The sequence below is a fragment of the Apteryx rowi genome, unplaced genomic scaffold (genome assembly GCF_003343035.1).
Source record: "Apteryx rowi isolate R43461 unplaced genomic scaffold, aptRow1 scaffold_659, whole genome shotgun sequence".
Classification (NCBI taxonomy): domain Eukaryota; kingdom Metazoa; phylum Chordata; class Aves; order Apterygiformes; family Apterygidae; genus Apteryx; species Apteryx rowi.
Genome location: NW_020450937.1, coordinates 438,470 through 451,143, shown reverse-complemented (window position 1 = coordinate 451,143; position 12,674 = coordinate 438,470). Strand labels below are relative to the sequence as shown.

At 36.6% G+C, this 12,674-nt stretch overlaps 1 protein-coding gene across 12 annotated transcripts in view; it reads left to right on the top strand.

The window, feature by feature from the left end:
- ATXN10 (ataxin 10) overlaps positions 1 to 12,674 on the top strand; it is a 108,103-nt gene that overhangs the window by 24,568 nt on the left and 70,861 nt on the right. For all 12 annotated transcript variants that reach the window (XR_003256523.1, XM_026085044.1, XM_026085038.1 and 9 more), the window contains 2 exons: positions 4,489 to 4,585; positions 5,529 to 5,693. Coding sequence is in view for 11 of the 12 variants with exons in the window: in XM_026085044.1 (XP_025940829.1) it covers positions 4,489 to 4,585; positions 5,529 to 5,693 (262 nt within the window). In the remaining variant the exon portion in view is untranslated. The remainder of the gene's footprint in view (positions 1 to 4,488; positions 4,586 to 5,528; positions 5,694 to 12,674) is intronic.

Here is a 12,674-nt window from a genome sequence, read left to right as displayed (position 1 = left end):
TCCAGAGAGACTAGTGAGTGAGTTCACTGATCCTGACTAGAAAAATTGTAGCAGGAAAATGAAAGATTGTGGTCTAATTATCTGCCAGGAAAAAATTCACTTTCTGTACGGGTGTAATAAAATAAAGGATGTAATAAAATTTATATGAATATAAACATCTAAATAATAAATACTACAGCAAAATATGTTGCTTAATAACATAATGGTTGTGTGTGGCAATCCAATCAGAAAAGATACTGGGAGTAAAATTGTAGTTAGTCTTGTTGATAGAAGAGTTTAGAGTTGCTAAGTCTCTGTTTAGCTTTGGTACTGTAACTTAAATTTATTGGAAATATCACAGAAGGAAATAATGTATTGGCTTTTTTAAACATAATGCTTAAAAACTTTGTCCTAATGACTTAAAGGATTTGAATTTTCATCTTGTACATGATCTGATTCTGCAGATGCCGCTGTGTAAAATGACTTCCTCATGAGGAGCAAGACAAAGGATCAGGCTGGTGAAATGTGTGCTTTTCAGACCCTCTGGGCAGTAGCACAATAAAATTTTTAAATGAAAAGTGTGTGCTAGAGCTTGATTTAGTCCACATATGTTCATAGAGATTGAAAGGATCAAGCAGAGCTGTGATCTTGAAGGTACTGAATGAATGGAGGGCATTTGAGCCATCCTGATGCAGGGCTTTAAAGTGATACCAGCTGCCTCACCGTTTACAACGATGGTATGGAGCAGTTCTAAAAGATCAGCTTACGTGTAGACAAGCATTAGGTACCAGAATTTTTTAAGGAAAGAGTCAGTGCTTCTCCTTGTACCCATTGTCCTGTTGTATAAAGAGGTTGTTTCTGTAGAAACTAGAAAATTCTCTATAACTAATGCAGGCTGATTGTGAAAGCAATATGTAATCTGAGTATTTGCATTTGCTAAAGAACATTCTGCTTTTATAGGAACCATTGAAATTTCAATGGGGGAGAAATTTCTTCAGCTCTAGGGTCAATCTGCATATCAGAAACGACATCTTAGTACATGTAATTTCACAGTGGTTGACCATCAGGTTAAAAATACTCTTGTTTGACCACACACAGTGTAACATTTTTTTAAATTAAAATTTAGCTGTGTCTACAGCTACAGTATGATTTGTTAAAGTTAGTGCTTATAGATACCACTGTTTGGGGGAAGGACTTAAGACTCTCTTAAGAGTATCACTCCTAGGGGAAGCGCTTATTGTTTTTTAGTAGTCATGAGTAGTTTATTCAAAATGTTAGCTAATGCAGCTGGAAAGAGGGGTTGATGATTATTTTTAGCTTCATAAAGATCTGTAAGTCTTCAGGAAAAAGTGAAGTAGCCTTTTTGTTTTCTGAAAAGGTGAAAAAGGATGGTTTATAGAATGGATAGTGAAATTGTTTCAGCTGGTATGCTGTATAATAAAGTCTGATTTAATAGGCTTTTAGATTTTCTTGCTATTGTAACGACAAAACTGTGGGAGAGGAGAAAATCAGTATCTGTGGATGCTAAGAGATTTCTAACCATAGTTCAGTGATGTGTTGCAGTAGTAAAGCCCAATAGAGGTAAAATGTAGTAGAGAAACACAGACATTGAGTGCTAAAAAAAATTTCCATAGTTGGGTGTGCAGTACTTTAAAAAACAAAAAACAAAAAACTGCAGTAATGCACTCATATCCTGCGATGAATTAACAGCTTAGATTTTGTTTTCTTAAAAAAAAAAGAAAAGAAAGAAAAGCCTTAAGTACAGATTTCCAATGCTCAAATCAAAATTCACTGTTGCTTGGTATTGGTACTAGGCTAGTACATTCTGTGTGGAATCGTCTTTGGAGAGCAATGCCACATTATTAGCCATTTGCATACTCCAGCACCAGGCATAACTGTGATTCCTAGGAGCATAACCGTGCAGCTACTGCTGTGATGTGGTTCAAAGGACATGCTGTGAGAGCTACTCTTTTAATGTTATTTTCCCCTCTTCACCCTGGCTCTTTATCCGTGATTACTGGACATGGCACATGAGTATTCACACTCCAGTACGCTATATGGTTGTGTCTGGCGTATGTCATTGACCTTGCATCAAACTGTGTACTGTGAAATGAAGTATGTCTTTTTGTAGTACCAGATGACCTGGCTGAATCTGCTCTTTACTGGGGAAGGAGCGGTGGGGAAAAGGAGTTTAGGCACTGTAGAAACAGTGTAGCAGTAGCATTTTAGTTTTGATAGAGCATATGAATTGATTGTACACATTCAGAGCTTGGTACTGTTTTGTGTAATTCATACTCCTGGAATAGCTTAATTAACTCAAGTGTTTGTAGAATCACACTCTTTTTTTTAAATTGCTGAGGTTCATCACATGAGATGGGATTATTTGCACAAGGAAATGTTGCGATGTCAAGACATCTTATTTTTCTCCATAGTTGTGAATAGATACAAATGCTTTTGCTTCCCAGATTTGCTGTTTACCCATACACTGGTTTGTGTCTTCCAAAAGAAAAATGTTAACCATTACTGCTTAAAAACAAGCACCGAGAGATTACACCTTCCCCTTCCCTTCCCTCCTCTCTCCGGGTACATCCACCAAATCATGATCTTTCCCCACATCCTTCCACATCCAGGAAATCATGATCAAACAAGGACAGCGTTAAATAAAATAACTGATTGCTTTCATAAATGCTAACACTCCAGTATGTAATTAATGGAGAATTTGTAGATATTTTGTTCTTATATTTCAAACATGTTGATAGCACTTCATTGTTGTTATAATAAGAACTTCTTTTAAAAGATTTTTAACTTTTTCCTGCTCTGCAATATTTTTTGACATCTTAGTCACTGATGACCAAAGAGCAGTTGGTGACTTAAAAGGTCAAGTAAATTTTGGGTAAAGATTGGAGTATAGCCAGACTACTTCATATCTCTTCTAGAGTTCATTCTTTCTCATAGTGCAGTAGGTAAGGAGTTCACCAAGAGAAATAATACTTTATTCCTAGGATTTACAGCCTTGTTAGTTTTTTCTAGCAGGAAAGTATTTCCATAAAATGTCCACTAGAGAAGTAGTGTGCCCATGCTTTCTGTCCTTCAGAAAAATTCTGAGTCAGCAGGATGGGAACCAGATGGAGAGGAATAGTGGAAGCATAATGCTTGGCAGAAAGTAATTTTAAAAAGTGCAGATGTCCAGGAAAAGAGAACAGAGGTCTTAAAAACCAAAGTGTAAAGGAAAAGATGCTTCAAAATGCACTATAGAGGACATACATATTTTGGGCTTAAAAACGTATACAAAAAAGAAAAGTTACTATTCCCAAGAATAAGCCCAAGAAACCTCATTTTTGACATGCTTTCCTTTTCTTCCCAAGGGGACATATGCCCAGATCTCTGTAGAAAATCTGGCTGCCAGCTGGCACATCACCTTTCAAAGAGACCTTCTTTTGTATTTTCAAAACCTGGCAATCTCAGCCACCACTGTCTGTATTAGGCTGCTGTTTGTAATATCTGTTAAACTGCATTTTAATATTTAATTTTAAGTTTCTTTGCCAACCTATAAAGAAGGGCCAGGCTATTGAGAGCTGTCAGTAGTGCCAAAAAAGTGTTTGAATTTTGTGGGGTCTGTGGGTTGACTTTTTTGTTTTTTATTAATTTCCATCTTTTGGCTTTTGGGGGGCTCTTGGATATTAACTTATATGATGAAATACCTTATTCACATATTTTAAATCTATATTGAGAAGAGGCTGGAATAAATCCTTTGTAATAACAATAGAATTCTGGCATATTCAATTTAGTGGAGACAAACTTGCTTAGTGTACTGGCTTTAATTTCTTCTAGGGTAGAAATCTGAAAGTGTTGAGTACGACACTATGTTATGGAAAGATTTGTCCAGGTACCTATAATTTAACGTGGGATAGCAGATTTGGTTCTCTTGCTATGACTCGACCTGCCGCAACAAATTTTTCTAGCTGTCTCTTGGCGAGCTTGGGGAGTGTGCATGGGGAGCTCTGTTGGTAGCAGGCCGAGCTGCTCTTGCAGAGTTCTGGTGATGAGAGGCAGCCTATTTGTGTTAATTTAATATTAGGAAGAAAGTCACCACAAAGCTGGAAGAGACAAAATGGCCACTGCTGTGTGGCAGCCACTGGTTCAGCATGGGTCTGCTTCAGTTTGCACCAAGCATAATTCTGAGCTTTCACTGATTTCCATCTGTTGAACCGATCCCTCCCTGGAGTCGATTGTTTTTTTGTATCCACTAGTAGCCAGTGTTCGCTATTGATGTAACTCTCATTGGAAAAATGGATTTGTTAGGGGTACATTTCTAGAATGCTTTGTAAAATTATTTGCATTAGAAGAGAAAAAGCAAATATTAAGTACAGTGACAGCCAATTACTGCCTCCAAGGCTTAATTGACATGGGTTCTGTAGTGTATAACTGTCATGTTGAAAAGTGTCATTTATTTGAAGTTCATTAGTGTTTCTTTGAATTTTCTGCTAATATATTTTCTATTTTCTTCAGCTTTTCGTTGTAGCCTCCAGTTTCTTGGAAACATTGCAGCAGGAAATGGAGATTCCCAGAATAGCATTTGGAAGTGTGCTTTCCCAGATCTCTTCTTGTAAGCATGGATGCGGGTTTTTTTATAGTGTAATTTCTGTGGTTATATTCAAATCTTTTGTACACTATAGTTGTCCTTCTACTAGCACCATGAAGTTTTGAAAAATAACTTTGGGGAGCATGGGACGGTTGAGACCATATCCTGTAGATGTTTTTTTTTTTCTCAGTCAACCACAGGGGTCAGGACCTTTAAAAACCTGCTTATTCTAAACTGTACAGTGGATTGATTTCATTTAACAGAGGCTGGAAGAAAATTCTGTTTTAAATGATGAACTTCAAATATAAGCCTTATTTCAGATTTCAGAGATGTTTTCAAATAGTTATACTCTGATCATTTCCAAGAACATAACTTTTCCTTTATTCACATTGCTGCTGTGCAAAACTGTTGGTATTTGGCATCTGATGGAATGTACAAAGGTGACTTAATCTTTGTCTTCCAATCCCTCTACCCCCATCCTAACTGCACCAAAACTTCATTTTGGAGATTGATGACATATGTGTAATGAAATATATAATCTATTTTATGCAGACACTTGACAATATTGGTGGTGCATTTGGCTAAATTTTTCATAGTGATCTAGTAACAAAGACTGTATGTCATATTCATATGAGAGCATATTTTTGGAGCCCACTTATCAGTATAAAGTTCTTATCTCCTGGTAATAAGAGCAGATAAGTGTAATTATTATAACTTTGCCTAATTCCTAAATCTCGAGTTAGCTCAACTTTATCATTAATTTTGAAAATTACCTGTTAAATTTAACCTTTGGAAAGTAGTTGGATTTTTTTCTTTGTAGTGACTTCTTCTGTGCCTCTCAAGCAATGACTTATTCAGGGTTCCCTAAAAGACAGCAGACCAAAACAACTCAGTGCGCTGAATGTCACTATTGCTTTGTTCCAGTTCCAGTTTTAACTCATGCTCTTAACTCTATTTTCTTTTGAAGGACCTGCCTTACTTACAGTGATGAGAAAATTGTTGCCTATTGTTGTATGGTCCTATTCACCTGTCTTAATTCAGAGAGAGTGAGAGAACTGCTGGATCCTGGGAACTTGACTGTGCCTCTCCATGTTCTGAAAGTCTGCAGAGAGGAGTTGGAGACTGAGTGGTCGTACGTATCCTCAGATTTCTTTTTTTTCCACCTCTTAAATAATTGTTCCTCTGGTGTGAATCTCAGTGTTAAAGATTTAAATTTGTGATGCTGGTAAGTAATAAATGACGATCTATTTAGAAGTCATTAATTTGGAATAAAGATTATTTTCATAGTACTTTTACTGACTCTGTTTCGAGTTCTGTAAATAAGACGCAAAATAACACCACACTTTTGTGGAGGATATAGACAGAAATTTTAAAATCACAACCCTATTTTGTTAAAAGAAGAACAGACTATATAATGCAAATTAATTATACTTGTATGTTGGCTTGTGGAGATTTTTGAAGGAAAACTAAGGCAGACAATAGTCTTACAGATTTTGCTTATTGGGACATGCTAGGAAGATTTGTATGACTAATGCTTGAGTACTGCACGCAGGTTTTTTTGATTTTTACAGATGTGTTGTCTTTATGCAACAAGCAGTTGTTTTTATACAGAAAAGGAGCAAACTTCTGTGTTTGTGAATCTTGAAAGTTTTGTTTTCTTAGTTTGAGTACCTAATCAGCGGTTTTATTCCGCTGAGCTTTTATTTTTGCTAATGGCCGTTCTTGTAAACATTGTTGTCAATTATGCTTTTGAGAAATCTTCTGTCCTGCTTCAGCAAGGATACGCCTAATAATTCACTTTCATTTTCATATGAGGCATTCCAAAGGGGGGAGAAAAAGGGTAGTGAAAACAAAAATCTGTTTTTATGTTTTTGTAGCTTTCTTTTGAAGGTCATATTTAAATTCAAAATTTAATTAGGAAGAGTTGTTAGGGTTTTACTAGCTATTTGGAAGTCTTTCAAACAGACCTAGATGATTGAATGAAAGGCAAATGTCATTTAATATCTTGCTTTTGTTTTGATTTTTATTGAAAATTTGTTTGCGGGTATGCTTTTTTCGTAACCAGCTCGATTTATTCAGGACATAGATAGTTTTTGGAAAGCAAATGTAAAGTTTCAGGGTCAGGTGACCAGATTACTATTTCGAAAGTGACAAACTGAGTTTTTAACTTTGGCCTCAGTCAATATAAACATATAAGAAATAGTTTGCTTTTCAGATAATTGCACTGATTATCCCTCATTTTCTTTATGTATTGAAAATATGCCTAAATGTATTTTGAATAATATATGAGAGCCAGGGAAGGCTGGAAAAGGTTGTCATGCTATTAAATTTATATTTTGAAGGTAATTGCAGAATAAATGCAGCATCAAAATAAACTCTGAGCTACCCGTTTTCCTGATCTTTGTAATCTGAAGTGTATTCTGTTGACTTTATAAGGAAAATGTCTTCCTTTGCCTTACCTCCTCTATGCATGTTTGATACAGGGAGGAGGGGTAAGTGTTTTTTCTTCAGAGTAGCCTTGAAATTAAGAAGGGGCAAACTTTTATTTAAGACCACGATGAGGGAGAAGAGGTAGGTAGAAAAGATTAACCATAGGCCCACCATAAGGCAATTTCAGAATGCTTACCCCTTAATTTCCTTCAAAATACTAAGTTTCTCATACAGTAAATATACAAAAAGCATTGAAACACCTTCCAGGCATTAAGAAAATAATAAATTTGTTTTTCTTTCGTGGTACTTTAACGTTGGCTAGTTTAGTCTCAAAGCTCTTTACCAGTTTTCCTGAGTGAAAGAAAAAAACATGAGTTTGTAGCATAAGGTTCTTGGCGTTTTATACAGTCTTCTTGAATCTGAATTATAAATGGTAATCTTTCAGTAATGTTGGCACTGTTTTCAGAGTCAGCACACATGAAGTGCATTCACAAATGGAAAGTACAAACCAAAAAGTGTATTGCAACAGTGCAATGTCAAGTATTGAATAGATATTCAAACAGCATTAGCTTGACTGAAGGGAGAAAAGAGAACTTCTTGACAGAAAGGATCCTCTTTTTCTGTTTGTAGTTTTAGCCTATTTTTTTGCTTGCTTGATTCATCTTGTACTGATTTTCCTCTGTTTCTTGATCCTCATTTCATTTCTTCTTCTAGTGCTCTATTTCTTATTTCTTCCATTTGAAGGAACATGTTTATTCTCTGTTTCTCCTTCACTTTTATCTGTTCTTATTGTGAAGCAAAAGAAATGTCATAGCTGAGGGTAATTTAAATGGCAAAAAAGTGTTCTTTCTTCATATTAGAGATGGTTGGTTTTTTTAAAAGTGATTTCCATCCTGAAAGAAACTGCAATATTCAGCCATTTGAGTAAATCTAGTATCTTTGTCCTATTTGTTGAGGGAGAGGAGGGAGCTTAAAAAAAAAAAATTAAAAAAATGAAATGAGAATGTTTTAAAAGAAAAACCTAGATTGTTGGTTGAAAAAGTTTATCTCCGTATTTTCGATGGAAATCTGCTAGTATGTACCTTTCTTCAGACAACACTAGGTTAAACTAGTTTAACTAGTCTTGCTTTCTGGAGAAGTTTTTGGTTATGTGCATGGGGTTTTCATTTTGTTTTTCAACTAGCCATAGGTGACTGTGTTACATTAATGTAATGCTCTGATCTTAGACTGTACATGCACCTTGTGGAACTCTACTACATGCTGTAGTTCTGCATAGTTAAGCGTTTAGGAGAGCTTAGCAAGTTAGTAGTCTTGTTTCAAGTAGAACAATCATTTTAAAGATTTTTGCAATATGTGATTTTTGCAAATTGTCAAGACTACTTCTGCTATCTTGGCAGCATTAACTCAGCATGTATTTCATAGGCAAGAAGTCGTTCCTTTTTAGCTTTAATTAGAGAGAATATCCACTTAATCTTATGAATAACTGACTACATTTTCGCAGGGCGCCTGCAGCTTGTATCTTGGATTCTTCTTATTTGCCTTTCTCTTATCAAGTTCAGGTTTGTAAAGCACCTACTATCAAAGAATGTTTCAGTAGTACACCTGAAGTGCACTCAGCCAAACCTTCCAGCCCAGATGTTTTTCTGTATTTTCTCAAGTATTAGAATATGGATTGTCATAAGGATAGTCTTGAGGTGGATCTGAAAGCCTATTTCCTTTATTACTACTAATTCTTTTATTGAGATGAATGCAGACAGATAAAATCTTGTGGATAAAAGGAATTATTTTTGGGGGGTGGGGTGATGTTACTATAGCTCAGCATCCTCAATCACTGAGGTAAAAATTGTCTTCTAGTGAATAGTTGATAATAATCTGGTGTATCTGAGGGCTCAGACATGCAAATTTCTGCCTTTCCTCGCTTTCAACTATATTCATAGCCTGTTCATGCTTTCTCTTCTTTGCAAATTAAAACGTTTAAAGTAAAACTTCCATTTGCAACATATGCATTCTGTTAACTGTTCAGCTAATTTATGGAAACCTTCTCATGTATCTGAGGCCTAATTTTTCAAAATAAGATTTGTAACAATGTAATTTCACAGTTTACTTTAGGTGATATGTTATAAAGCAATGAGTTTTCTGGCTTGCTGTTCAGGATGATGTGAAATGGACAAAAACATGTTTTTGAACTCTAGGTAACCACTCATTTGAAGCAGGTTATTTGGCTAAGGAGTCTTTCTTCTGCACCATGCATATAGGAAGAGCTGTAAAGGGGCTTGTGCCCAGTGTCCTAAAAGACTCTGAATGCATCCATACAGATGGGCCAGTTTGGGCATCCTCCATCCTAATAATGTGTGTGTGGCAGCTTCCCTGGCTGCTCAGTGACCTTTTCTGTTCTAGTCGGTAGAAGCTGTCCCAGCCCTCGGCCCATGCCTTGTCGCTGCACTGAATGCTCTGGCTTGTTTTTTTTGTCGCAGAAGCTAAACCAGCATGTAAACTCTTTTGTTGGTCTCCTGGCTTTTAGCTGCTTTCTAATGTAGGAGAAGATGCCAGGCTAAGTCTCCTGTTGATTCACATCTACTGTTTCCAACCATGTTGCATCTCCTTTTCTCTAGGAAACTGTTACGAACGTTTCACTGTTCTCCATTTACCAGCCTGAAGTGCTGCTCCATTCTTGTGGTCAGGCAGAGAGCAAGCCTGCTCCACCCTGTCATGAGTGAGCTGGACTTCCCTTATTTGGGGGACCAATGACCCTGTGGTAGCTGTAATATAGACTACATTTGACTGGGTCCTGAAATGGCTTCCTGACATGTCTTTTGCTGTGAACAGAGAAATTGCACAATAAACAGAATTTCTTATTTTGGTAGGAGGAATGCTATTTATTTTGGCTGATGAAATTCAAATACTCTTTTCTTGTTTGTCAGAACATATTTTTGATAAAAGATAAAAGCTAAGCTTTGCTGGGTCAGTGTTGGTGCTATGTAGTAATACTATCTCTTTATGGTAACTATTGGAATTATATAGGTTTTCATGTGCCTTATACTGATAATAAACAGGTATTCCCTCATGAGAGCCATCTGTCTCTGAAATGTTTTTGGATATTGGAATTGCAGTTTTCTGCAATTAGATGTGTGAAAGACTGATGCAATCATTGCTTTGAGGATGTGTTTACTGTAACTTTGGTCTCTGGCATATTGTTGTTGCTTTGGTATCTATTTTTAGTATTGCATATAATCTTTTGGGGTCAGACTCATGCTTGGTTTATTACTAAAACACATTTTTCCTATCTAAGAACTGTGCTATTTGCCCATGTGGAAGAACGTGCAGCAAATACAGCCAGGTAAAAGTGCATAAAAAGATTTTTGTCTTTTTTCTCATTAAGTTAAAGCTAAGCTTTGAACGCTTCTCTGGCTGGACTGTAGAAAAAATATTTTGTCAGCAATTCATTGAAAATTTAGAGCTGTAATTCAGCTTTCGCTGAAGTACATACCACTAGGATTGCTTAAACGAATTTACATAGCCGCGGTATTTGCAACAGAGCCAGTACTTTGTTGTAAAGATTTGGGTCCCTTGTGCTGCAGCTACCACAGTGCAGAGCAACCATTTTTAAACAGCTGTTATGGTATTATATGGCTGAGCTGAAATACAAACTATTCTTTCAGAAGGTTATGCTCTCTGCTGGTTTCATAAATGACTGAATTTAAGATGTTCCTACTTTTCAAGTTAAAAATATTACTTAATTCCTCCCTACCTTCTTGTGTCTCAGCTTCAGCGGCTGGTTTCACATTACGCTGAATAAAAAGTGCATGCCCCGTGTGTTTGCTCCTCTTGGCTGTGCTTTTTTGCAGTCAAATGCTGCCTTTAGGTATTGGAAATCTTCTCTTAAAATAACCAGGAGAGTTTCGGTTATAGGCAAAACTGGTATTCATGATTTTATTCTTTCCTCTTTATCATGCACTGAAATGTATGACTTAGTCTTCCTTTAAGTTAGCATCCAACAAATTCTGCAAATAAACGCTTACGATGCTCAGGCTATTTTTGCAGTCGCTGCCATGAACCATTAGGACAAAGAGAGGACATCCAGGACAAACATTTGGATTCAAGACCATTGGCTGAAATGCAGTCTCTCCCATGGGGTCCGTACTACTCCATCAGCCCAACATGTTGGGTTTTATACTCTAGACCCATCACAGAGAGGCAAGCACATCTTTAAAGCTTTTTTTAGTGAATTGACAACTCGTCCTCTGTTCACGATCTTGCATTCATGTTTAGAGTCCAGTTTTCTGCCTCCAAGCTGGAAAAGTCCTTAGGGAAAGTTCAGGAGGAACCTCTTTCCAAGCACCATGTCTTTGGCTTTGGCTCATCTTTCTTCCTCCAGCCTTGCAGCAATTCTGTAGGGAGAAGGCATTGTCAGTGGAAATCTGAGATTATTTCAAGTGATTCCTCAGAGCTCCTTTTTAAGAAGCAGCGTTTGGTAGCAGACCTTCTCCAGTTCCTGTTCTGTCTGCAATAAACTCCTTTCCCTGTTAAAGAGAATGAAGGAAGCCCCTTTAAAGGCAGGACATAGCTTTCTGGAGTTTTCCTATCACTTCTGCCTACTTCTTGTATCATGAAACATTAGCTAGAAACAAGTATCTCCTGTCAAAAGCAAAGCAGGGATGTCCAAAGGGTTGCATATTTCTTTTATTCAGTTTGCTATACTTCTTGTGAGGGAGTTGCTTATGAGAGATCACAGGCCTCAGTTTAGCAGTTCTGAATGTATTCAGTGGTGGAAAGCAGAGCCATCCATTTTCTAAGCAGCTTTTGAAACACAGAGGGTCTATATTGCATATTGAAATTTGGAGAGTATAAGCACTGATACATTTTAAAAATATCTGTAAACTGATGGCATTAAAAAAATGGCCTCAGAACTTGGAATAAAAGTAAGTAACAATTCTGTGATGCACAGCTAAACGCATCTTAGTGAATGATGTACTTTTTATTAAGTGTTTCTTGTAGTGTGCTATGAGCTAAGAAATAATAAACGTATGAAGGAAATGAGTTCTATAAGGAAAGCCCTGGTCAAATTTTGTATTCAGTCCTTCTGTGATCATACCTGTTTATCCATACCACATTGTCTGAAGGCTCATTTCATTAAGCTTGTGTTACTTCTAAGCCTCAGAAATGCTTCTATCTCTGAAATCTGTGAAGTTGCAGATTGTAATTTACTCAATATTCTTGTGATTTAAGAACTGATACCTCCTCCTGTTTCTCCTTCAGAAGCTTGATGCTCTAGACAGCTCCAAGTTTGTTTGTTTGTTTGTTTTTGTTTTGTTTGTTTTTTTAACATTACTGCCTTTGCCATCTTTAATATTAGATGCTGAGTGGCATTTTAAAATAGTATTAATTAACATATATTAGACAATGCATTTTTAAACAACCTCTAAACTTCTGGTCAACACAGCTCCTTAACTTGTTTCATGCTAGCTGTCCTGTAATCTTGAATACTAGGTACTCTTCTGAGGTTGTTGCTACTGGTCTAACTCCCAAGAGCAGTGATCTGAGGAGACAGATCACGTATCTCTGAGGTTCTTCAAAACATTGCCTGAGTGGATTTATACTCCTTTGTTTCATAGCCTTTGGCTAAAATTTTAAAGAGCAAGGAGAAACTAGAAGCTTTCAGGACTGAAAGTTGTTGAGACATATA